Consider the following 25754-nt stretch of genomic DNA (forward strand, 5'->3'; position numbering starts at 1 on the left):
CCTGGGCCCAGTAGTTCAAAACTTGTAATTCAATTCAAGTTTATTTATATAGCCCAAAATCACAAATCCTATTTGTCTCAGAGGGCTTCACAAGTCAACGAACACAATTGGCAATATGAAACAATGTTAAAACAACAAACGTATCTTACAAGATCAATGTGAAAATACCAATTTAAAAAGGAACATAACACGACACAAATACAGTTAGAGTACAATAAATACAATTCCATAAAACGAAGTGTCCATGAGGATGTATAAAAGGGGGTTTAAAACCAGTCTTAACTGTATGCTTTACTAAAAAGGAAAGTCTTTAACCTACTCTTAAATGGGTGGACATTGTTTGACTCCCTAATCGTCACTGGAAGTTGATTCCAGAGGAACGGGGCTTGGTAGCCGAAAGCTCGAGAACCTGACTCTGGGATCTTAATGCCCTAGAGGGGCAATAGGAGATTAAAAGATCCTGTAGGTAGGATGGTCCCTGACCATTTAGCGCAGTAATCCCTATCTGATGGGATCAGATTTGGATTTTGGGTAGTTCAAAACCAAAGAACAGGATTAGGATCACTTTGATATCCGATCAGATCAGGAAATCAAATCCAAGCTTTAATCTGGATCAAATCTTCAAACCGACAACACAGGATTGGGATCAGTTTGATCCCAAAACATTGGATTATCTTGATCCCACCAGAGGGGTGGATTTCCAGAGCAAAATGTACTGTACAATTTATTTTAAAATATGTTTCAATATAAATAAGATGGCAAAGTTTGTTAACTGAAATAATACACCATTTTTAGTCTTCATGGGAAATACATTTTATTTTTCATTTTTTGGTCACGTTTGTGGTGGCCTATTTTGTTTTCAACCAAATGTTGATGACATAAATGTTTATGCTCATAAAAGTATCACAACAAAGATTGTCAATCAAAAATGTAATTTAGATTAAAGGGAAAATATCTTCAACCAAAAAAAAGTCCATCATCTGTCATCACCTTTCAAAAGTAATTGCGGACTATGTCTCTGCAATGTGGTCTCTTGTCTTCCTTGTATTATTTTTCATATCCACTAGATGGCAATCGGTAGGATTAAAGCACTGATATTCAGGATCTAGTCATCTTGAAAAGTCTGAATCTGGATCAGGGTGATCCTATCCTGAATTGTTTTGAAATACTGGGACAAAATCTGTCCGAGTTGTCTGATCCTGGATCACAAAAAATGGGATTTCAAAATCTGATCGGATCTGATTGAGATGAAAAGTGTTGAAGTACTGGGCCCCAGGGGCGGATCTAGAAAAATATTCATGGGGTGGTAAGATGGTGGCAGGAGAATTTCAGGGGTGGCATCCCCTGGCAGAAGTATATGCTGATGTAATCGCAGTCATATGTCAATGTTAACTTGGAAAGCCACAATATTGATATTTTAACTCGATAACATCAGGTGACATTATTGTGGCACATCAGTAAAGCCTTACATATAAATATATAAGGTGGCAGACATAATTTAATGAATTTTAACTGAAAGAGTTTGTCTCACTCTTAGACCAGCAGGGGTATCAAATCTATGCAGATTGCTACAATAAGTATATTAATTAACCGTCTCGTCAATGTTTGTCTAAATTAATATGATACTATTAACAATGATATCATTCCTATTTCATTTAATTTCAAACCTTTATTTATCCAGGTGTATCCCATTGAGATAATTGATCTCTTTTCCAAGGGAGACCTGCTCAAGTAGGTTCCACATGAAACATAAAAACATAAACAGAACAACATCTTACAGCATCATTACAGGGTTTACAATTTACATAACTATCCACATGAGCAGGTACCAACAGCTTCCGATTGAGTAGCATCCAACCGAGCTTTAAAAACATTTAGTGGCACCAGATTGCTCAGTTTCCATTTCAATTGCAGAATATTCCAAGACAGTGGAGCTACGCATCTAAAAGCTATCTTCCCTAAGACAGTCCTAGCAGTTGGCACATTTAATAAAACTACAGCATGCGATCTCAGGCAGTAGCCACTTACAATTCGCCGTGAGATCAGGGAGCAGATGTAGGATGGAAGTTTCCCTAACATGGTATCAGGGGCGGTTCTAGGGGAGGGGGGGCAGGGGGGGCCAATGCCCCCCTAACACTGACCTCTGACCCCCCCAAAAATAAAAAGTGAAAAAAATGAAAAATGTATGATTTATTACACGATTTATTGAATGACGGAATAGGCGGAACTAACGTTATTCGTCATTCTAGTCTGACCCATTAGAGCGGTGCACTCAGGACTCATTAGAGCGGTGCACTCACTTTCACTGCCCGGTTGAAGCGCGCAAAAAACAAACACTTTTCATCTCGGATCATCAGAGGCTGTTGCATCCAAGAAAGACTGATTGAAACCTACGTTTTGAGAGACTAAAACGATAATTGAAGGTGAGTTAAACTATTGTATCCGTGTAATTGTAGATGTAAAGTAGAGATGTAACTGTTCTTTGCCTTTATTTTTATATAAATACGATATGGTGTTAGTGCAAAAATTGTACTATAACTTAAGCTCAAGCTAACAGTAATAACTATAAGATATATCTGAAATAAATAAGTGTTCTGAAACTAATACCAATAACTGTATTGCATTGTTTTCTTATGCGCAATTACTTCATACTGTCTAGTTCTCTTTTTCGTCCTGCATTTATTAGTGGTCCCCTCAGAAAATAACTGGCCCCCCAGTGGCCCCCCCAGTCAAATTGGTCTAGAAACGCCACTGCTTTGTATATAAAATGCGATGACCGACGGTATCAAACGCTTTGGACAGGTTAATAAATAGAGCTGCACAACTCTGCTTATTATCTAAAATACGCGCCACATCATTCACCACTTTTATTGTGGCAGTGATGGTGCTATGTTGCTTCCTGAAGCCTGACGGATGTTTAGACAGGATGTCATTTGTACATAAAAACACCTTTACCTGTTCACTCACTAGGCATTCAAGAACCTTAGCCAGAACTGATAATTTAGAGATGGGCCTATAATTATTTAATAAAGTGGCCTCCCCACCTTTTAGTAGAGGCAGGACATAGGCTGAGGGAGAGGTTAAAAAGAGTAGTGAGAGGTGGAGCAATAAAATCTGCAGCTATCTTTAAAAAGAAAGGTTCTACGTCTTAACTGGGTTAAAGCTTCACGAACAACATCAACAGTAAAAGGAGTAAAACTAAAAGGGTTTTCCAAAACACGTTTTTCAGAGTCACAGACTGTAGTGTTCACAGAAGCAGAGTTAGTGACAGAATCAAACAGAGAGCCACAGGACACAAAATGCTCATTAAAACAATTTAACATAGTGGCCCTGTCCGATATAGAGCCAGATGCTGTGGGAGTGCACGGAGGTAGCTCATTACGGATCTCACCGGTGGATATCGATTTTATGGCTTTCCAACATTTTCCAGGATTATTCAGTTTCTTTGTGGTTACTGACAGATAATACTTAGACTTAGCACTTTTTATTTGTGATGTGAAGCTATTCCTTAGCTGCCTAAAGCGCAGCCATTCTACCTCTGAGCCTGATTGCCTAGCCTTTGCCCAGGCCTTGTTTCTCTCATGTAGGAGACTAGATAATTCAGCAGAAAACCAAGGATTGTCTCGTCCCTTTACTCTAAATGTACGCAGGGGTGCATGTCTATCTATAATTTCCATAAAACCAAGATAAAAATAAGACCATGCAGTTTCTACATCAGCACACAGATCGATTTTTCCACAATCAAACCCAAACAGATCATGAACAAAACCCTGCTCCACAAAAGGTTTTTTGTCTCTCTTAATGATAATGCGAGTGTGGCAGCGGGGTGTGGTTTGGGCGCGGGCTGCTGGAGTGAAGGGAGTGGCTCGGCCGGAGGCCAGACAGCTGATCGGAATCAGGTAATCAGTGCCGGAATAAAAGCATGTCGTAACCTGGTTCTGGTCTGTTTGGCAGTAGGTGGGATCCTGGAAGGTAGCCAAAGGACCTGTGAAGGTTCCCACCCGGGCAACGTTTGAGACCCGCCCACGTATATTTTAGTTTGGAGTTAATAAACGCCTGTGTTCAACCAACCTGCTCTTTCCATCCCTATTTGAACCCTGTGTGAGCGGAGAGGCTCACAGCGAGGTTTACCCTTTTGGACTTTAGTGTCCCTAATTGTGGCTACAACACAGTGATCACTCAGGTCATTTGCAAATACTCCCTAAGATGAGTATTTATGGAGAACATTAGTTAAAATGAGATCAATTAGGGAGGATTTATTTGGGGACTTAATGTTTGGGCGAGTAGGACTGTCTATAATCTGAGTAACATTCAGAGAGATACAAAGGTTTTTAAAATCCTCTGACACAGAAGTTAATCAGTCCCAATTAAAATCACCAAGCAGCACTATTTTCTTTGTAATGAAGTTGAGATAAAAGTTTTGCCAATGAAGATAAAGAGTCCTTGACAGCTGAGGGGGGTCTGTAGCAGCCCACCACCATGACCTGTTGACCCTTTGCTACTTCGATATTTCAGGCAAAACATTCTAGTTGTTTACTAATAGATTTGGAAACCATCTTGTTTACATAAAACTTATTTTTCACATAAATGGCAAAGCCACCACCTTTTTTAGGACGGTCGGTACGATATACATTATAACCATTTAAGTAGATGTCAGAGGCCAAAATAGATTTATCTAGCCACGTTTCTGATAAGACAACGACATCAGCATCAGTCGAGCTCGCCCAAATGCGGACAAAATCTAACTTAGGTAACAGACTGCGCACATTTAAGCGAATGAATCCCAACCCAGATCTACAATTAAAATGCATGAGAGGTGACCAGCCGGACGGAGACACCTGGTTGGGCTCAGACGGATGGAGGAGTCACTCTGTAGCTGGAGAATGGCCTGTTTCCTAACATGGAACAAGCTTAGAAGGAGCCAGAGGCATCATCAAGAGTCACTACAAGGCTGGAGACGGAGCTGCATATGGAAGAGGAATCTACTCAACACTAGACATACATGTCGCTGACAGTGAGGGGTACGCCATGACCTTCGAATCAAAGAAGACGGGGAAAAGCTACAAAGTGATCCTGCAAAATCGAATCAATCCTAAAAGAAAAGAGGTATGCCAAAGATCTGACTACTGGCTGATTCCTGTTGGTGCAGGAACGCCTGCCTGGAAGGAGAAACAAATAGCAGAGGGAGCTATTCGACCCTGCGGCATTCTAATTCAGGAGATGAAGAAACGTCGCCGCCACCAACGTCCCCCTCGTCCTCGTCGACGGCGTAAGGGTCTTGCAAAAGCTTTGTTCAGAGCTAATTTTCTAACTTTGACTGTTATCATTTTGTCTGCACAATGTTAAATTTGCTTTGACTTCCAATGTATTGTAAACTATTGAACAAACCAATGAACAAAGCTGATCAACCACAGGGACACTTATCTCTACTTTAGGAACAACAAATTAAACCTTGTTTACATGTTTACTTAATTTGTTTCTACTTAGATGGAGAAAAGCTGATTTTAAAACAAAAAACGAAATCTTGTTTTATAAAATGTATATCTGATGAGTTTATGTTTCTAAATGTCAGCTGCTTTTAACTGTACTGGAAACATAATCATATTACACAGCATATGTAATAGAGAAATTAAGTTATTATTGACCTTGTTTATTAGAGTACTATTTGTCTGTGTCTAATTACTAAAAGTTCAACAGAGTAAGAACATTAGCATCAGATCTTGCTTCTGTAATAATATAAAGTGTCATTATATAGGTATTAATATGTGAACTGACCTTTTCCTGAACCATGCTTGTGTTTATTGTTCAAACCAGCACTCACCCCAAACCATTTTGTGATCACTTCAGGAATTTTTTTCCCAGCCTGTTTTCACAGAAATCATGAGGCTAAGCTGTTTCTGGCTATATAATGTTTAACAACTTTGTGCTTGCTGCACTTTACACTTTGATCAATTTTTCATTTGTTCTTTTATAAATAAAGAGCTGAAATTTATCTTCTCTCAAGTGTTTTATTAGTGCTGGGATTTTGGGGGATTTCCTACAGAGACGCTGTCAAGTTTTAAAACTGGTAGTTCTACTGTCTGCTGATACAGACCACACCCCTTTGGTGCAAAAGTGCTTAGTGTTGAAAAATAAAAACATCTTGATAATTAGAAAATACTAATTATTTGACCAAATTGTAATTGAAGCAAATGGAAAACTTTCTGTAAAAATAATTATGATAAATAAACACATGATAATAACGCTAATCCGAAGTCGTTATGACATTATTATTTTATATATATATATATTATTTTATTGGTATCTTACTATATTTTGATTACAGTGTCTCTGTACTGTTTTAAATTTTTGTTTTATATTTTATGTCTGCTCCATGACATCAAGTCAAATTCCTCGTATGTGTGAACCTACCTGGCAATAAACCCGTTTCTGATTCTGACAGACAAAATGTCAAATTAAGATAAAAACTGAAATAATATGAACAAAGTTTGTTTAAAGCCTCACTGTTATTGTTATGTAGAGAGCCATGTAGTTAAGTGTAGCTGTGCAGTAGTTAAGAAATGACACACAGCCAAGCTTCTTTTGTTAAGTGTACAGGGAAGGCTGTAGAACAGGTTTCCGCGGTTTCTCTATGTTGAAGCAGCACATGTTTTTTTAAGGTGTCAACCTTGAGTCAAAATGAAAGTGTAAGAGAATTCTCTAATCAATTTTTATTCCAAGTTTCTGTTAAAATACTATAAACTACACACACACACGCACGCACGCACGCACGCACGCACGCACGCACGCACGCACGCACACACACACACACACACACACACACACACACACACACACACACACACACACACACACACACACACACACACACACACACACACACACACACACACACACACACACACACACACACACACACACACACACACACACACACACACACACACACACACACACACACACACACACACACACACACAGTGGACTAGGGAAGAGAGACACTTCGCTTGAATCCTCCTCAACCATGTTTAAGGACCAAGATTTAAGAGCAGAAGTTGTATCTTCCATTCTTGGACATGGGGTTAAACCCGATGACAACCTAACAAACAAGAGCACACACGGGGACGGGTAATAACCGGAAAAACATGACATGGAACCTTTGAAAAAAATAAAAAGTTAAATAAAAAATAAAAAGAAGTGACATTTAAAAAAAGGAAGTAACATTTTGAAAGAAAGCAAGATTTTAAAAAAAAAGAGTCAAATTCTGAGAAAAAAGTCTAAATTGAGATGCATTGTGGGACATGTAGTTTATGGGTAACGTGCTTCTGTAAATCATCATGTAACTGTATAATAAACATATAATATTCTTTGCAAGCTCTTGTGGGGCCACAGAAAATGAGGTCACGGGCCAGATTAGGCCCACGGGCCTTGAGTTTGAATTTATTAATTTTTTTAAATACATGAATAAAAAGTTACAGTGCAGTTTAAGATATTAATAGTACAAACAGAAGTTCCACTTTGCACTGATGCCTTTCTTTAAGGTTTCTCTGAACATGAGCTGTATGGCACATACGTCCCGAGCAGCATACACAGAGAAAACCAGCCAGGACAAATTCCCCAGACACTGATTCCCTGGGGTTACTAGCCCCAAATGTTCATTAACCAAAAACGAAACACAACCGCTCAGAGTCAATTAAAAGCAGCCGCAAAAAGATAAGTTTTCAGCCTGGATTTAAAAGTAGTAAGAGTACAGCGGACCTGCAGGTTTCTGGGAGTTTATTCCAGATGTTTGGAGCATAATAACTGAAAGCTGCTTCTCCATGTTTAGTTCTGACTCTGGGGACAGAAAGCTGACCAGTCCCTGAAGACCTGAGAGATCTGGATGGTTCATAATTTAGCAGGAGGTCAGAAAAGTATTTTGGCCCTAAACCATTCAGTGCTTTATAAACCAGTAGCAGTATTTTGAAATCTATTCTTTGACACACAGGAAGCCAGTGGAAAGACTTCAGAACAGGAGTGATCTCATCCACTTTCTTAGTGTTAGTGAGGACTCGAGCAGCAGCGTTCTGAATCAGCTGCAGCTTTCAAATAGATTTTTAGTGAGACCTGTGAAGACACCATTACAGTAGTCCAGTCCACTGAAGAAGATAAAAGCATGGACAAGTCTTTCCAAATCCTGCTGTGACATCAGTCTTTTAATCCTAGATATGTTCTTTAGGTCAGGGGTTCCCAACCCCCGGAGGTGTTACTGCCGGGCCGCGAAATAGCTGTGAGTTTATCGTAATATTTGCAAAATTATAAAAATATTTTATCAAAAAACATTCCATTTTTATTTTATTTTCGCACCTATACCAGTCATATTATTTCATCCAAAACATACAAAATAAATCAAAATTGGTTAGCATAAGGTCTCAGCCTCTCGTGCGCACGAGAAAGTTTCCGGTGCGCCAATAGGAAGTGGAGCACACAGGAGACAACCGTTTCATCGCAGACTGTTATGTTTATGTGGGGAAATGGCAGTGCATACATTATTTGAGATATATTTTGAACTCAGACTTCATTTTAAGAACATTGCGGCCAGGGGGTGTAGATTTTCAGAATTTTGTCAGTGAAGAAGGAGGCAAAGTCATTGCATGCCCGGGTGGATAGAAATGCAGAGGCTACTGACACTGGGGGGTTTGTTAGTCTGTCGACGGTAGCAAACAAGGCATGTGCGTTGTTTTTGTTTTTGGCAATGATATCAGAGAAGAAAGACTGTCGGGCAAATTTCAATTCCAAATTATAAAGGCCAAGTCTCTCTTTATAGATTTCAAAGTGAACCTGGATATTTGTTTTTCGCCACCTGCGTTCAGCTTTTCGACACTCTCTTTTTTCTGCTCTCACGGTCATTGCCTTTCTCCATGGAGATATTTTCTTCCCAGTCACTTCCTTTACCTTAGTTGGAGCAATGGCACCTATAACATTTTGAATTTTTGAATTAAAATGATCTACTAGCTCATTTACTGAGACGTTAGCAGGGGCAAGTGTGGAAGAAAAATTCTGAGTAAACATTTCCCTAGTGTTTTCAGTTAAATATCGCTTTGTGGTTCCCTCTTTTTGAACATTTGTGTGAACAGAAATAGAGCTCTCAAAGAAAACACAGGAATGATCAGTGAGTGCAACATCAGTCACCTCAACCTTAGAGACCCTTTGAGATAATTAAGTCCAGAGTGTGCCCCTTATTGTGCGTGGGCTCCGTCACATGCTGAGCCAGTCCATAGTTATCAAGAACACAAAACAGTTCTTTAGCCCCTCTGTCCTGGGGGTTGTCAACATGGATGTTAAAATCATCAACAATGACTAGATGGCAGACAGCAGTTCAGTAAAGTCACCAAAAAAGCTTGCACAGTATTTAGGGTGTCTATAGATATTTAGGAACAGAGCTCGAGAGGAGCATTTCAGCTGAAGTTCCCATAAGATGTCTTCCTGCATTGAAGGGAATCATTGAACAAATTAGCAACTCCACCTCCTTTCTTATGCATTCTTTCCTGACTCATAAAACTAAAGTTGAGAGGGGTTGATTCGATAAGAACAGCTTCACTGTTATTTTGTTCAATCCAAGTTTCCGTTAAAAACATCAAGTCGAGATTGTGCTCAGTGATAAAATCATTGATTAAAAATGTCTTACCTGCCAAAGACCTGACATTTAATAAAGCTAGTTTAAGTTTGTTAAATACAGCTTGATTTTTTGTGGCAAGCTGTGGCTGACATGGAATCACTTCTAAATGTGATAAACTCACACAAACTTTTGAGCGCCTCCTGTTTCTAAGCTGATTCACCGCTCTTAATCTATTACCTATTGTGGCAGCGGGGTGTGGTTTGGGCGCTGGCTGCTGGAGTGAAGGGAGTGGCTCGGCCGGAGGCCAGACAGCTGATCGGAATCAGGTAATCAGTGCCGGAATAAAAGCATGTCGTAACCTGGTTCTGGTCTGTTTTGCAGTAGGCGGGATCCTGGAAGGTCGCCAAAGGACCTGTGAAGGTTCCCACCCGGGCAACGTTTGAGACCCGTGTATATTTTTGTTTGGAGTTAATAAACGCCTGTGTTCAACCAACCTGCTCTTTCCGTCCCTATTTGAACCCTGTGTGAGCGGAGAGGCTCACAATGGCGCCTGAACAGGGACATCATGTCGGAAGGAGAAACCCCGCTGGGTCAGGTCCTCCAACGTCTTGCTTACATGCAGGAGACCACGACAGCATTACAGCGACAGCAGAGCAAGGCTCTGCTCGGGATCGCCTCGAGCCAGCGCGAGGACCGGGCTCTCCAACGGGAGCTGCTGCAGCGTCCGGCCGCTCGGGAGGCCGATCCCGCTACCAACCTGGCCCGACCGCCTTCAATTGCCCTCCAGAAATTGACGGCAGAGGATGATCCGGAGGCATACCTGGACATTACGGATGTGCATCTCCATCACTGAGGCCGATGCGATGCGCATCTCGATACGTTGCCACGATACGATACATTAACGATACCTTTGAAACACCAGGCGATGCGATACGATACGATTCACCCCTGTTGCGATACAGTTCGATACGATTTGATTCAACATTATGCGATTCGGGGCGATACGATGCGATTCAACACGATGCAAAAATAATGATACTTCAATATGGTACGACAGAGGATTTTTGTTTTATTCCTTATATGCAGAAAATCATACATTAACAAAAAAGTGCTTTACATATTTGGTACTGCACATCCCATCATGCCGTTTATTTTTTTACCTTTAAAAGCTCTCCAGAGTACAATTGTATAACACCTCACAGTTAAACAATGTAAGGATGCATTGCTCATGATTAACAATGTGCAAATAACAGCTACCATAGAGCAATGCCCATACAGCTGCCAGCCTGATGTGCTTAACACTCAGAGGCTAACTCACCAGTGAGCAGAAAGCAGTGGTTTCTATCTGAACAATAAAGAAAACAAATAACCTTTCACAAACAGGTATTTCATAAATGCTTACAGTAAGGAAGACATTTAAATTATTATTGGCCGTCACAGGCTGCTGTAAGCTAAACACCTCTCTCTGACAGAACACCTCACTGAGTGATTTAACTCATACGTCTCACTTTCAGGTTTCTCTTTTCAGCCGCAGACCCCACGTCGCCTCTTTATGTGCGTCGCTAAGTTCCTCGTACTACTTGTGTACTTTAAAGCGGCTCGGCATCGTTAACAATTTGCGAGTGATTTTTCAAGTTGACCGTCTGTAGTAATAGTGCCGCGCACATATACCATCAGGACGTTACTGATGGGGTGCGGCTGCGGAGTGATACTGTGTGTATGCAAGTCCGCATCTAGGACGGATCTATGTATCATGGCTGTTAAATAATAAAGATAGCTCATACAAAGGTCTAAGGATACCTTATTACTCTCCATGACCTGCGGTCAACTATATAGCATAAATGACTATTACACCGTCTTTCTTGAACAATCCGAAGTGTTGCCAAAGGTTTGATTTGTAGGTATTTTTCGGTGCGCTGTGTTTCTCTTTCTCCTCAACTTCCGTGTGTGTTGATAACTGAGACTCTCGTTCTCCGTAGTGGCGAAGCAAATATCAAAGATCGTCTCTGCTGAGCTTTGACAAGATGAGGGGATTTTATATGAATGAATCGGTTTTTTACCGATGCAAAGACGCTACGCAATCGATGCATCGCGAGTTCAACCCGGTTCAACCCAAACTGTAGCCGATGTGCACTCTTTCAACCGGTGCACTCGCATCTTGAACGTTTATGCCGGTGCACCGATGCGAATCGGTGAATCTTAACATCTCTACTGGACATCTTTGAGGGCACAGCGGCGGTGTGCGGGTGGCCGGAGGAGGAGTGGGCAGCGCGGCTATTGCCTCTGCTATCTGGGAGTGCGCAGCTAGTCGCCCACAGCCTGCCATCAGCCTCTCGGCATGTGTACCGGCATCTGAGGAAGGCCATCCTGGACCGGCTTGGCAGCACGCCAGAGGGACATCGCCGCCGGTTCCGGGCCCTCCCCTTTGAGGACGCTGACCGGCCCTTCTCCTACGCGCTCCTGGATGCAGCGATGGGCAGCTAGCGGTGCGGGCAGCCCGGCCACTTCTGACGGGAGTGTCTTCTCATGGAGGTCGGACAGCTGGTTCGGGTTGCAGGACCGCCAGTTGCCTCCCCCGATTTGGAAGGGACGTACCGTATATCGGTATGTATACAGGGGGGTACACACCAGGCTCTGATGGACACGGGCTGTAATCAGACGATGATCCATCAGCCCCTGGTTCCAGGGGCGCCGGAAGCAGGGGGGCCATTGGCCCCCCCACTTTTATGGATCAATTCAAAAATATACGTGTATTTGTGTAAAAAAATATTTTTCCGGGGTTCGAGTTTTTTGTTTGATTTTAAATAAGCAAAGTCTTGGCTTTCAGAATATGAAACTTTTATTTCCAAAAACAAACGATAAATACAGTTTTGAAGCTTGTAAAGGGAAGAAGACAGGCACCTCGCTCTCACTCGGCTCCCCCTCAGCGCAGCAGCAGCAGCAGCTCCCCTCCCCCTCCCTCTCACTGAAATTATTAATGTAAACCTTATAGTAATCTAGATAACACGGCAGGGTCCGTGACAGTTTCATCTGATTTCAAATAAACAAAGTCTTGGCTTTCAGAATATTAAACTTGTTTCGGCAAATCCAGATGATAAATACAACTTTGAAAGCTTGTAACGGCATAATTACAAGAGGAGAACGGAGTAATTTAACGTCACAGGGCATAACAACAGCCGGTGTTTCTCGTCTGTGTGTTTAACACAGACACACTTGCGAGTTTACCCCAGACAAGTAATCCAAACGAAAATATTTTCCCTCCATAGCTACTCTGATCATTTGCCCCGCTAATAATCAATCAGATCGATGGATTCCAGAGAAGAGGAAACTTTGAACGTCTTTTTCTCAAAATTATGACTCGGTGGCAATCATTATATAATGTGACATTTTGCTTAATATTTGGAGTACAACAACAATCCTGATATCATTAGAAAGCTAGGAATCTCCTCTTTCCAACAGTGTATACAACTCAAAATGTGTCTTTGGGTCAATGCGAGCAGTTCAAATATTGCACTAGGTAAAATAAAGCAGGCAAACATAACAGGAAGAATATGTACATTTTAATCCAATCAAAGAGGACTTTGTCACACCATTCAAATGTATCAAGTAGCCTACATTACAACCAATAAAAAAGCTGAGATTTGTTTATTTGTTACGTTGTTCTGTGTGTGGCAGCCGTTAACCTAGAAAGATAAAATTAGCTCGCAAACATGTCAGAAGAACCAGCGCATAAGAAAATGAAATACAGTCAAACTAAACTTAAATTCAACCACTTCAATGTCACATCCCTGACATCCACCACAACTCCGGAGCCTGGACCTTCAACTATAGAACCAGCGCAGCCAGATAAACCCAAAAGCAGCAGCTCTGCGGCCGCAGAGACTGTCAAAACCGCAGGCCTCGTTGAACCGAAACAGGCTGGTTCCGACTGCGTGGAGGCTTGTTGTCGCGACATCGAGACGGGTAAAGCTGCACAGCTAATTGTTGATAAAAAGGAGACCGCTAGATCGTTTGGACAAAGAGAAAGGTACTTTAATGCAGAATGGTACAAAAACCGAGAGTGGCTAATTCTTTGTAAAACCACTAAACGGGCCTTCTGTGAAATTTGCAGATTTGCTGCTGTCAAACGGCTGGTAACTTTCTCAAAATGTGGAGATGACAGTTTTGTAAATACCGGATGTAATAACTGGAAAAAGTGCCCAAGCCTCCTGGACAGCCACGAAAAGTCCAATGTTCACAGAGAGTGTGTTCAAAAAAAGTGTGCTTTCTTCCGTCAAACACCAGTCAACATCCAGCTTGTCCAACAGGAGCGTATTGAGCAGGAAAAAAGAAGAGATGGGATGATGGAGCAGCTGCGCTGTCTGCAGTTTCTAACCCGACAGGGCCTAGCAATCAGGGGGCATGAGGATAAGGAGAGCAATTTCAAAAGGCTAGTAGAACTCGTAGCTGATAAAAACCCCACTCTGAGAAGCTTCATGCTCACCGGGAAATATGCATCACACGAGACAATCAATGAACTCATAAACCAAATGTATCGGGAATCTCTCACCACTTTATTAACAGAAATTAAAAACAATGCAGAACATTATGCAGTTATTGTGGATGAAACTCGCGATTGCTCCGGGCATGAACAATTGTCTCTGACTGTACGATGGGTATCAGCTGATTATGTTGTCCATGAAGACTTCATAGGAATGTATGACTGTCCTAAGACTGACGTATTATCAATAACGCTTACTATTAAGGACATGTTACTGAGATGCGGCCTGGACATTGGTGACATGAGAGGGCAAACCTACGATGGCGCATCTGTTCTACAGGGACAAATGTCAGGTGTGGCCAAACGTTTTAAAGACATCAATCTAGGGATGCAAATTATCGATTAATTCATTAATCATTAGTTGATTGACCTTATCGATCGATTAACGATTAACTGATATAAACGGCTTTTTTCCTGAGAATGTAAATTTCTCACTGTATCGATAGTGTCTTTAACATAAAAAGCTAAATAGCGATAGAATTACTAACAAAGCACTTATATACTAATAAAGGGCTGGCTTTCTAAATGCCAGTTGAGTAGCACTTGAAATGTTTGGCTCTATGAAACCTGATGGACTTATATGATTCTGTTTTCTTAAAGGTTGTATCTTCCTGGTCGAATGCACTTATTGTAAGTCGCTTTGGATAAAAGCGTCAGCTAAATGCAATGTAATGTAATGTAATGTAATGTAAATATTGCTTATTTACTGAATAAAAATGCATGCTATATTGCACAATTGATGTTTTATTGTACCAGTTAGGATAATGTGCAGATAATGGCATTTATGTAGTTTAACAAAATAAATTAAGCACAGAAAATTCAAATACATAAAAAAATAATTGTGCACTGGCTCACCTGTCGCATGTGAAACATTAAGCAAAATAAAATTAATTTTAAATAGAAATCTAAACAATATGGGTAGGCCTAGCCTACACAATATTAAGCCTACAAATTATAATCTGGTTAACTACATATGTAAAACTTGAAACATTAGCAGCAGCATTTATAATCCCCTTTGGTCTGAGAAAGGTAACAGTAAGATAACTAGCCCTGGAAACTTCAAATATATTCTGAACACAACTTAAATCATCCCTGAGGAAGGTGACAGTAACATTAGAGGGCGACCCTTAGAACACTCAAATGAAGATATAGGCTACCTCTCCTGAAACAAAAACATTCCTGTCTCAATGTGTTTTGAATAGGCTCCTGACCTAGACCCCTCTATTTTTGTTCAAGAAAATAAGCATATTAACGTGGTCAGGAGTAAGTCGTGTGCGCAGCCTGTTTACAGTCAGGCCAGCTGCTGAGAATACACGTTCTGATGGGACAGACGTGCCCGGTATGCACAGATATCGTCGTGCCACATTTGCCAGCCTCGGAAATCTTCCTTCATTGACTTTCCACCATTCTGTGGGACTGGAATCAAGGAGTGGTGAGGCATCCTTCAGAAACATGTCCACTTCCTCTTTAATGTCATCGTTGCTGCTGGTGGTATAGTTTTCACCCAGTAGAAGAGTCATAGCAGAAGTGTGTCTCTGAAGTGTAGCTCCCTGGACTGGCACATCATCTCCAGTGGTGGCTTCATTTGTTGATGTGGAGTCCACATGTTCCATAGCCAGTTCAAGCAGTTTGGTATTAGCTGAGATCCTGCTTGCTGGGCTTAGAAATCCCAGGTGCTTATGCCGTGGGTCCAGCATCGTTGCTATCATTGGTGTTGTTGATGTGAGGTCTTCAGACTCAACCTGTTAAAATTAAATAAAGGAGAAAGCTAGCATTAGAGTTTTATTTAATAAGGTTTGACATGACAAGGGTACAACTGCATAAAAACGCAGTTTACACTGTGACAATGTGTTGGTGATAAGTGATTCACCCCATAATCTGTTATATAGCTCAAATGTGATCGAAGAGTTTAATTAATTAATGGCCATAGCTTACCTTCATCCGTTCCCCCAACGAAGTGCGCACTTTAGATTTGAATTCCGCCACTCTGTTGCTGTCTCCATTTGCCATCTTCAGATGCGTGTTAATCAGACTAAATGTGATGGGGTACGTGTTGGATATGGATACCTCCGTCTCTGCTGACATTACAGTAGTTGCACATTGGAGAGCCTCTAGTGCTGGCGCTATGTCCTCCATAAGCTGCCAGAAGTCGTCTCTCAATTCCAGCGTCCTCGCATCTGAAAGCTTGGTCTCTGAGCGGTCTGTTAGCACAGCACACACGGCCCATCGCTGTTCTACGAGTCTGCCAAACATCGCATGTACAGAGTTCCACCTGGTCTTACAGGACTGAATGAGCCGATGAGCTGGTAGCTGCATTTGTCTTTGTTTTGCTTCTAGCGCTTTCGTTGCTGGTGTGCTGTGATTGAAGTGCTTGACCAGCCTGCCAGCAGCTCCAATTACTCGGTTGACACCAGCAGCAGCGAATCCGTCATTGACGGCCAGATTTAAAGTATGAGCAAAGCAACACACTGATTTCCAACTGACTCGTGCGGGGTTGTTTGCTGAAACAATGTTCCGAGCGTTGTCGTGCACACAGGCTACTACACGGCCGGTGAGTCCCCATGACTCCACAGCCTGGTTCAGTTTGGCAGCTAAATTATCAGCTGTATGTCTCTCGGATAAGCTCTCCGTAAGAAGGACTGCCGACTTTACCTGCCAGTCGTTTTCAATATAGTGGCAAGTAATCGTGATGTAGCTTTCTGTAGTCAGTGCTGTCCAACAATCCGTCGTCAGAGCCACATTAGCCGCGGACAAACATGTTTTTAGCTTAGCCTTCTTAATTTCGTAGCGTGCTTCCAAGTTGGAAGTCACGGTCGCTCGCGAAGGGATGTTATATCCTGGCTCCATGAATTGTATCAGCTCCCGAAATCCCTCGGCCTCGGTGGTGCTAATTGGCATTATATCTCTTTCAATCATCCCGCAAATTCTCTGAGTAATGCCGTCTGCTTTTCTTTGGTCGCATACTCGCCTTCCCAGCACAGCAGCAATTGTAGGTTGTGAAGGCGACGGAATGGCTAACGTTACATGCAAGTTGTTCAGGTGGTATCTTAACGAACTTGTAGAGCTGTTGTATTTAAATGTAGCACCGCAAAGTTTGCATTGTGCGTCTTTTTCATCGTTAATTAATCTAAAATGCTCCCACACTCCACTCCGTTTTGACCGCCTCATCATTGTTTGTTTTAGTTTTTTTGCCGCCTCAAGTTTGTGACAGGTCTCGCGAGAATCTCGGGTCACGTTCAAGTACGTCCTGTGGGAAACGGTCTTAGATTACAATGTTCAATTAGTCACAATTAATTTAATTTAATCGAGTAAATTCTTTTCGACAATTAATCGATAGTCGATTAACCGTTAACATCCCTACATCAATCCCAAAGCAATCTCAATGCATTGCACTAATCACAGCTTAAACCTCATACTCCAGGAAGCTGCTTCAAAGTGCAACATGGTACGTGGTGCCTTCAGTTTAGTTCATGACATACATGAGGTCATCAACAACTCACCAAAACGACTTGCCATCTTTAATACCATTAGGGATGCTGCAGCTGCTGCCTCTCCTACTGTCAGTGGCCTCACACCGCTCTGCCCCACTCGCTGGACAGCCAGAGGCAGTGCAATAAAATCCCTGCTTGCGAATTATGAAGCCGTCTACGACACGTTGGATGAAATAATCCGAATGGGGGGGAACACAGAAGCAAGCAAGAAGGCACCAGGGCTGTAGGCATTGATGACTCAATTTAGTGTGTTCTTCGGATTGAAAGTGTGTCTTACACTGTTTTCTTCTGCGGAAGAGGTGGCTCGGGTGCTCCAGTCCAAAGACCTCTCAGCAGAGACAGTTAAGTCAGCAGTGCAGATGCTCCAGACACACTACACAAACCTGAGGTCCACAGAGGCATTCCACAGCATCTTTGAAGAGGCCCAAAGAACGAACATGAGCGACCTGGTCCAGGCCCCGGCTCTTCCTCCAAGGCGGCGCGCTCCACGCCGTTATGATGATGGGGATGCGTCTCATCAGTGGGAAAATCCAGAGGACTACTTCAGGAGCCAGTTTTTTGAGGTAGTTGACCTGCTCACTTCTGAGCTGACTCGCAGGTTTAACCAACCCACTCTGCAGCTGCTGATGAGTATGGAGCAGGTACTCCTCACAGCAGTAAACAGTCCCCCTGGTTTCGGCAGCATCAACATCCCCCAAAATCTGGTCGACATGTACACAAGTGATATTGACATGGAACGGCTGTCCACCCAGTTGTCACTGTTTCCAGCAGTTTTGCAGGCACACAACAGTAGTTCCGCCGCTGAAAGACCCATCATGCAGGTGACAAAGGTGTCCACAATCACCGACATGCTGGCGGCACAGGGACGAGGCACGCAATCCCTCTTCAGTGAAGTGGATAAACTTCTACGGCTGTATTTGACTGTGCCAATGTCAAATGCAACAGCTGAGCGGAGCTTCTCCAGCCTCCGTCGGTTGAAGGCGTTCCTCCGTTCAACAATGTCCGAGCGCCGCTTAAATCACCTTCTCTTCCTCCACATCCACAAAGATTTGACCGACGGCCTGGACCTCAAAAAAGTGCTCCGGAGCTTCTGCTTTGCCAGTGAGCGAAGGGAGGTTTACTTCGGCAAAATCTAGGAAGATTGTGTAGATTTAGCCACGTGGAAATGTTCTTTAGCTTTAGCCTAATGTCAGACATTTGTTTGAAGGGTGCTCCGCCTCCACCCTCACCTGTGATTGGACATTTGAGTCATGTGATTTTGATTACATGACATCACAGCTTGTGTTAGGTGTTATTAACCAATAGTTTCATTGGAAGACCTATTTTATTATACAGTTAATATTACGCCCCAGCCAGGCCAGTTCGAGTGGCTCTTCGTCCTTTTCGTAACTGTATTACAACTATTGTTCATCGGTTGAATAAATAATTTATGTCAATTTCTTGAATTTCTTTAAATAAGTTTCATGAATTGCATTACCTCCTGTAGCCAGAGAGGCGGAGTGATTACCACTCCGCCCTGGCGGAGGCACTGGCGGACTGATTACCACTGTAGATTTAGCATTTCTTTCACATACACACACACACACTTTTTGGCCCCCCCACTTCTGAAATGAATCCGGCGCCGCTGCCTGGTTCGGCCTGGGGCATTGATTGAAGCATCGTGGGTGAAGGTGAGGTGTGTGCATGGGGATATTTACCAGTACCCGGAGGTAACGCTGGACATTTCTTATAAGGGGAAAAAGCATAGAGTCAGGGCTGGAGTTAGCACTCGCCTTACGCACCCTCTGATTTTGGGAACGAATTGGCCGGGGTTTGCTAAGCTAGCGGGGGCTATGGGGGTGCGTTCACGGACGGCAGGGAAATGTGAGTTGTGTGCTGTGTTTAGTGGAGAGTCGGAGGCGGCTGACGACATCGAGGGGGAAACGGACACGGAGGGGGCCGCGGAGGTCCCTCTGGACCCGCTGGTGTTTCCCGTGGAGGATTTCCCCCTCGAACGGTCGAGGGACGAGACCCTTCAGCACGCCTTCGGCCAGGTGGTGAGTATTGAGGGCTCCCAGCTACACCCAAACGCAGCACTCACTCACCCACACTTTACGGTGGTTAGGGACAGGCTGTATCGTGTAAGCCGTGACACACAGACAGGAGAGATAAATACCCAGTTGTTGGTGTCAAAAAGCCGTCGGGAAATGGTTTTCCAGGCGGCTCATTATAACCCCATGTCAGGTCACCTAGGCTACAACAAAACACTACACCGGATAATGGCCCGATTTTATTGGCCGGGCATTCGCGCAGATGTGAAGCGGTGGTGTGCATCTTGCCGTGAATGTCAGCTGGTTAACCCGCCGGCCATCCCCAGAGCGCCTTTGCGCCCGTTACCATTGATTGAGGTGCCTTTTGAGAGAGTTGGTATGGACCTCATCGGGCCATTAGACCGGAGTGCACGGGGATATCGCTTTGTACTAGTCCTAGTGGATTATGCAACGCGATATCCCGAGGCAGTGCCGCTGTGTAATATCTCTGCAAAGAGCGTCGCGCAGGCACTGTTTCACATTATCTCCCGAGTCGGGATCCCGAAAGAGATCCTGACTGACCAGGGCACACAGTTTATGTCACGCACACTACGCGAGCTGTATGAACTATTGGGCGTCCATTCAATACGGACTAGTGTTTACCATCCGCAGACCGACGGCCTGGTGGAACGGTTTAACAAAACACTAAAGAACATGGTTCGTAAGTTCGTTCACGAAGATAGCCATAATTGGGATAAATGGCTAGATCCTCTGTTGTTTGCAGTGTGGGAGGTGCCCCAGTCCTCCACGGGATTTTCTCCCTTTGAGCGGTTATTTGGTAGGAAGCCCCGGGGTGTTTTGGACCTAGTTAAGGAAAACTGGGAGGAGGGTCCAAGCACCAGTAAAAACGAAATACAGTACATTATGGACCTGCGAGCAAAACTCCACTCACTGGGGCAGATATCACGGGAGAATTTGCTCCAGGCTCAGGAACGTCAGCAGCGCCTGTACAACAGAGGGTCGAAACTGAGACAATTTTCACCGGGAGATAAGGTGCTCGTATTACTCCCATCCTCTAGCTCTAAACTACTCGCCAAGTGGCAAGGACCCTTTGTGGTCACACGACGAGTGGGGGACGTAGATTATGAGGTGTGCGTTCTGACAGGGGGGGAACAACACAGGTTTACCACTTTAACCTCCTGAAAGCATGGAGGGAGGTGGCGTCGGTTTCGCTGGCCACCACGGTGATTGAGAGAGATGAGTTGGGACCGGAGGTCATTAAAAGCAACAAATTAGCCCCGGTCTGTTGCGGTGACAATCTCTCACCGGGCCAGAGAGCGGACGTTGCTTCGTTGCAAAGGCAGTTTGCCGACGTGTTCTCTACGCTGCCAGGGCGCACCTCTCTCATACACCACCGCATAGAAATGCCCCCGGGAGTGGCCATTCGTTCACGGCCCTATCGGCTGCCTGAACACAAGAGGAAAATTGTTCAGGCGGAGCTTCAGGCTATGCTAGAGATGGGAGTGATAGAAGAGTCCACCAGTGACTGGTGTTGCCCCGTCGTGCTGGTACGTAAGTCCGACGGGTCAATCCGGTTCTGTGTGGACTACCGCAGGGTGAACAAGGTGTCCAAATTTGACGCTTATCCAATGCCCCGGGTCGACGAACTCCTGGATCGGCTAGGCACTGCTCGCTTTTACACGACGCTGGATTTAACCAAAGGCTATTGGCAGATTCCCCTTTCTCCAAAGTCTAAGGAAAAAACGGCCTTCTCCACTCCGTATGGTTTACACCAAATCATAACACTTCCTTTCGGGTTGTTCGGAGCTCCAGCCCCCTTCCAGCGGCTCATGGACCGGGTGCTGCGTCCCCACTCTGCATATGCTGCTGCTTACTTGGATGATGTCATCATTCACAGTGAGACATGGGAGCAGCATATGCAGCAGGTGGGGGCAGTGCTCGAGTCCCTGAGGCAGGCGGGTCTCACGGCCAACCCGAAGAAGTGTGCGGTTGGACGGAAGGAGGTACGGTATCTGGGGTACCACTTGGGCGGCCACAGATAGAGAAAACAACCGCCATTTCAGCCTGTCTGGCGCCCGAGACGAAAAAAGAGGTCAGGAGGTTCATAGGGCTGGCCGGCTACTACAGGCGGTTCATCCCGTCCTTTTCGCAGCTGACCAGTCCCCTGACCGACCTGACCCGAAAGGGTGCTTCAGATCCGGTCCAGTGGACGGAGCTGTGTCAGCTGGCGTTTGAGAGGGTTAAAAAAGCCCTCTGTGGTAAGCCGCTTCTGTATTCTCCTGACTTCTCTCTCCCTTTTGTGTTGCAGACTGACGCCTCGAACAGTGGGGTGGGGGCCGTTTTGTCCCAGCACGTAGAGGGGGTCGACCGCTTCGTACTGTACATTAGCCGTAAGCTCGCCCAGAGGGAGGTGAACTACAGTACGGTGGAAAAGGAGTGCCTCGCCATACGGTGGGCGGTCGGCGGCCTGCGGTAATACCTCCTTGGGCGCCCTTTCACCCTCTGGTCGGATCATGCCCCGCTCCAGTGGCTCCACCGCATGAAGGATGCCAACGCTCGGATCACTTGGTGGTATCTGGCGTTACAGCCTTTCAACTTCAAGGTGATCCACAGGCCGGGAAACCGGATGGTCGTGGCTGATTTCCTCTCTCGCTCGGCGGAGGTGGGTGGGGAGAGTCAGCTTGCGGACGGCGGGATCCCGGCCTGAGTCGGGCGGTGGGGGTATGTGGCAGCGGGGTGTGGTTTGGGCGCTGGCTGCTGGAGTGAAGGGAGTGGCTCGGCCGGAGGCCAGACAGCTGATCGGAATCAGGTAGTCAATGCCGGAATAAAAGCATGTCGTAACCTGGTTCTGGTCTGTTTTGCAATAGGCGGGATCCTGGAAGGTCGCCAAAGGACCTGTGAAGGTTCCCACCCGGGCAACGTTTGAGACCCGCGTATAGTTTTGTTTGGAGTTAATAAACGCCTGTGTTCAACCAACCTGCTCTTTCCGTCCCTATTTGAACCCTGTGTGAGCGGAGAGGCTCACACCTATCAACACAGATATCGGCAAAGCTACAGGCAGGCAGGGCCCCGGCATGTCCTGGAAAGAGTTGAGAGTGCCATTCGCCCTTGAGCCTGGACCCAGCCCATATCAGTTAGAGTTTGCGTTTTGTACACACACATTCTTATTAGGCTTCGGAGACAGCAGATGCTGTCTTGAACGGGGAGGAGGAAGTTTTGGTCCGGATGATTGTGGTAGGCATGGTGATGGGGGTGATGGTTCTATGCTTCGGTGATTGTGGTGGGCGTCGTTGAGGAGGGGCGGGGGTAAAGGAAATGCTACCAACCTAGATGCTGGGTTATTCGTTTTATGGAAGGACTGCCTGCCAGTAATGAGAAACAGTAGAGAGAGCTATTGGACCATATGGCATTTTGATCAGGGAAATGTAATTTAAAACAAATATTGAACAATGACTGGAGAAATAACTCATTTTTTTCCCAAGATATGATGTTCAAGAAAAATCTCATTCATCATAAACGTTTCTTTTTTTGGACTATTATTATTATAGTTGTTCTTATATCTTTCTATCTTCGACTTATTTGATCAAATCCTCAGCTCTCGGGAAATTATGATTGTTCACAAATGTTTTTGAGTGTGAAAATAGGAAGCAAAGGCCTCTCTCAGTAAGTAATCTATATTTTTATGTTTCACTTAAATTGACCCCCTAACATTTTTCATTTGATCATGAGACAACAGAATAAAACGTCTTGTCAGTTCAATTAAAACATCTATCACTTCTCTTTGTCGTTCCATTGCTGCAGCTTGGTTAAAACAATAAAAAAAAGGCAGGAGTAACCCTATCGCCCTCGCCGACCCCCTTGCTGTCGCCAACGCCGCCATCGCCCTCGCCGACAGGTCTTGCGAAAGCTTTGTTCAGGGCTAATTTTCTAATTTTGACTTATCATTTTGTCTGCACAATGTTAAATTTGCTTTGACTTTCAATGTATTGTAAACTATTGAACAAACCAATGAACAAAGCTGATCAACCACAGGGACACTTATCTCTACTTTAGTAACAACAAACTAAACCTTGTTTACATGTTTACTTAATTTGTTTCTACTTAGATGGAGAAAAGCTGATTTTAAAACAAAAAACGAAATCTTGTTTTATAAAATTAATATCTGATGAGTTTATGTTTCTAAATGTCAGCTGCTTTTAACTGTATTGGAAATATAATCATTTTACCCAGTAGATGTAATAGAGAAATGTAGTTATTATTGACCTTGTTTATTAGAGTACTATTTGTCTGTGTCTAATTATTAAAGGTTCAACAGAGTAAGAACATTACCATCGGATCTTGCTTCTGTGAATATAAAGTGTCATTATATAGGTATTAATATGTGAACTGACCTTTTCCTGAACCATGCTTGTGTTTATTGTTCCAACCTGCACTCACCCCAAACCATTTTGCGCTGACTTCAGGAAACATTATCCAGCCTGTCTTCACAGAAACCATTAGGCTAAGTTGTTTCCGGCTATATCATGTTTGACAACGTTGTGCTTGTTGCCCAGTCATTGCAGTAATGCTGTGTGTGTGCTTAGAGCCTTTGAAAAGGTTTATTTATTTATTAAACATATCAGAAAATGTTGTTGAAATCCTTTATTTCAGATTTCCACCATAAGAGTAACTTATTTTACAATAAAGTTAACTACAACCAGTTTTCTAGAAACACTTTGATAATCTTTCATTTGTTCTTTTATAAATAAAGAGCTGAAATTAATCTTCCCTCAAGTGTTTTATTGGTTCTGGGATCTTGGAGGATTTCCTACAGACACGCTGTCAAGTTTTAAAACTGGTAGTTCTACTGTCTGCTGATACAGACCACACCTCCTTGCTGCAAAAGTGCTTAGTGTTCAGTGTTGGGCAAGTTACTTCCAAAATGTAATATATTACATATTACTTATTACTCTCTTTTGAAAGTAATAAGTTACATTACAATATTACTGTCTCTGAAATGTAATGAGTTACACTACTTTAGTTACTTTTTAGTTACTTTCACCAAAATAACCGCAAAAGAATAGCTAGGTATTTTAAATGCTAAAATGTAGTTTAGTGCAGCTCATTATGCATCCAGTGAAGGGCAATGTGGTAGGCCTATAGCTTAACAACTGTGTAGGCCCTTAAGGCTACTAACAACTTGTATTACACGGCTTAGTTGAATACTCGATTCTGATTGTAAATTCTTAACATGTGACACGTTGTTAATACAGCAGTACAGACCGCTGTCAAGGACTATAATGAAGGTTAACATATTGTAAATCAAGGCAAATATTATTTAAACCATGCTCATGGTTTGAAATGGCAAACATTGAAAGGCAAAAGTATTATTAAAACCATGTAGCCACCTTGGTCCCATCATATACGCTGGGAAGAGAATATTTACTGTGCTTGAAAACTGGTATCACATCATCATGTGAGGTTGACTTTGTGACCTGGAGAACATTTCAGCTGCAACATCAGCTCGTTGATAATAAGCTTGGAATATGAGATATTTTTGTAGCCATTCGTGGTGAAGGCATCTGTGCTATTGTATGCATTATTTTTGACCCAACATTTCTCCAGGCATGTCAGAATATAGTATTATTTTCACATGAATATTCTAGCCATTGTCTATTTTTATACCACAAGCTGCAAAATGACCGCCTTACCCCACTGTACAGGCGGGTAGTTGTTTAGATATACCTGGCACCTGCGGGCCGCAGAGGGGCGGCGTAGTTTCGGGCGACGAAGACTGCTGCTCCGGAGCCGGCGAGTCAGGCGGGAGTAAGCTAGTGTCCACAACGGAGGGTAACGTGATGTCCGCATCTGACCTGTTGCTACTGTCTGCAGTAGATGTAGTGTTGCTGGCGTTTAGTGATGGTTGCTTTAACCATTTTCGTATAAATGATTATCCACAGATCAGATGTGTGTCACTGCTGTGGAAGCACTTTGGAAATGATGCACGCGCAGCGGAGCAGGTCACGCGCACCTGACACAATTTGTTGTTAGTATTTTTGGCTACGTTCTCTTTTTTGAATGGTTGCATAACGTTCAACTTCCCCGAAGATCTCGAC

General features: G+C 43.6%; 2 protein-coding genes across 2 annotated transcripts in view; both read right to left on the reverse strand.

Moving 5' to 3' along the window:
• The window catches only part of rims3 (regulating synaptic membrane exocytosis 3), a 223713-nt gene that overhangs the window by 66425 nt on the left and 131534 nt on the right, over positions 1-25754 (reverse strand). The gene's annotated exons all lie outside the window — the stretch shown is intronic.
• LOC307022108 (E3 SUMO-protein ligase ZBED1-like) lies at positions 14865-17493 on the reverse strand. Its single transcript, XM_079654688.1, has 2 exons — positions 16074-17493; positions 14865-15880 (listed from the first exon to the last, which is right to left on the reverse strand). The coding sequence occupies exons 1-2, from the start codon at positions 17307-17309 to the stop codon at positions 15350-15352; spliced, it is 1767 nt and encodes a 588-aa protein (XP_079510814.1). The 5' UTR covers positions 17310-17493; the 3' UTR covers positions 14865-15349.

This window comes from Notothenia rossii (assembly GCF_949606895.1).
Source record: "Notothenia rossii genome assembly, chromosome: 10".
NCBI lineage: Eukaryota > Metazoa > Chordata > Actinopteri > Perciformes > Nototheniidae > Notothenia > Notothenia rossii.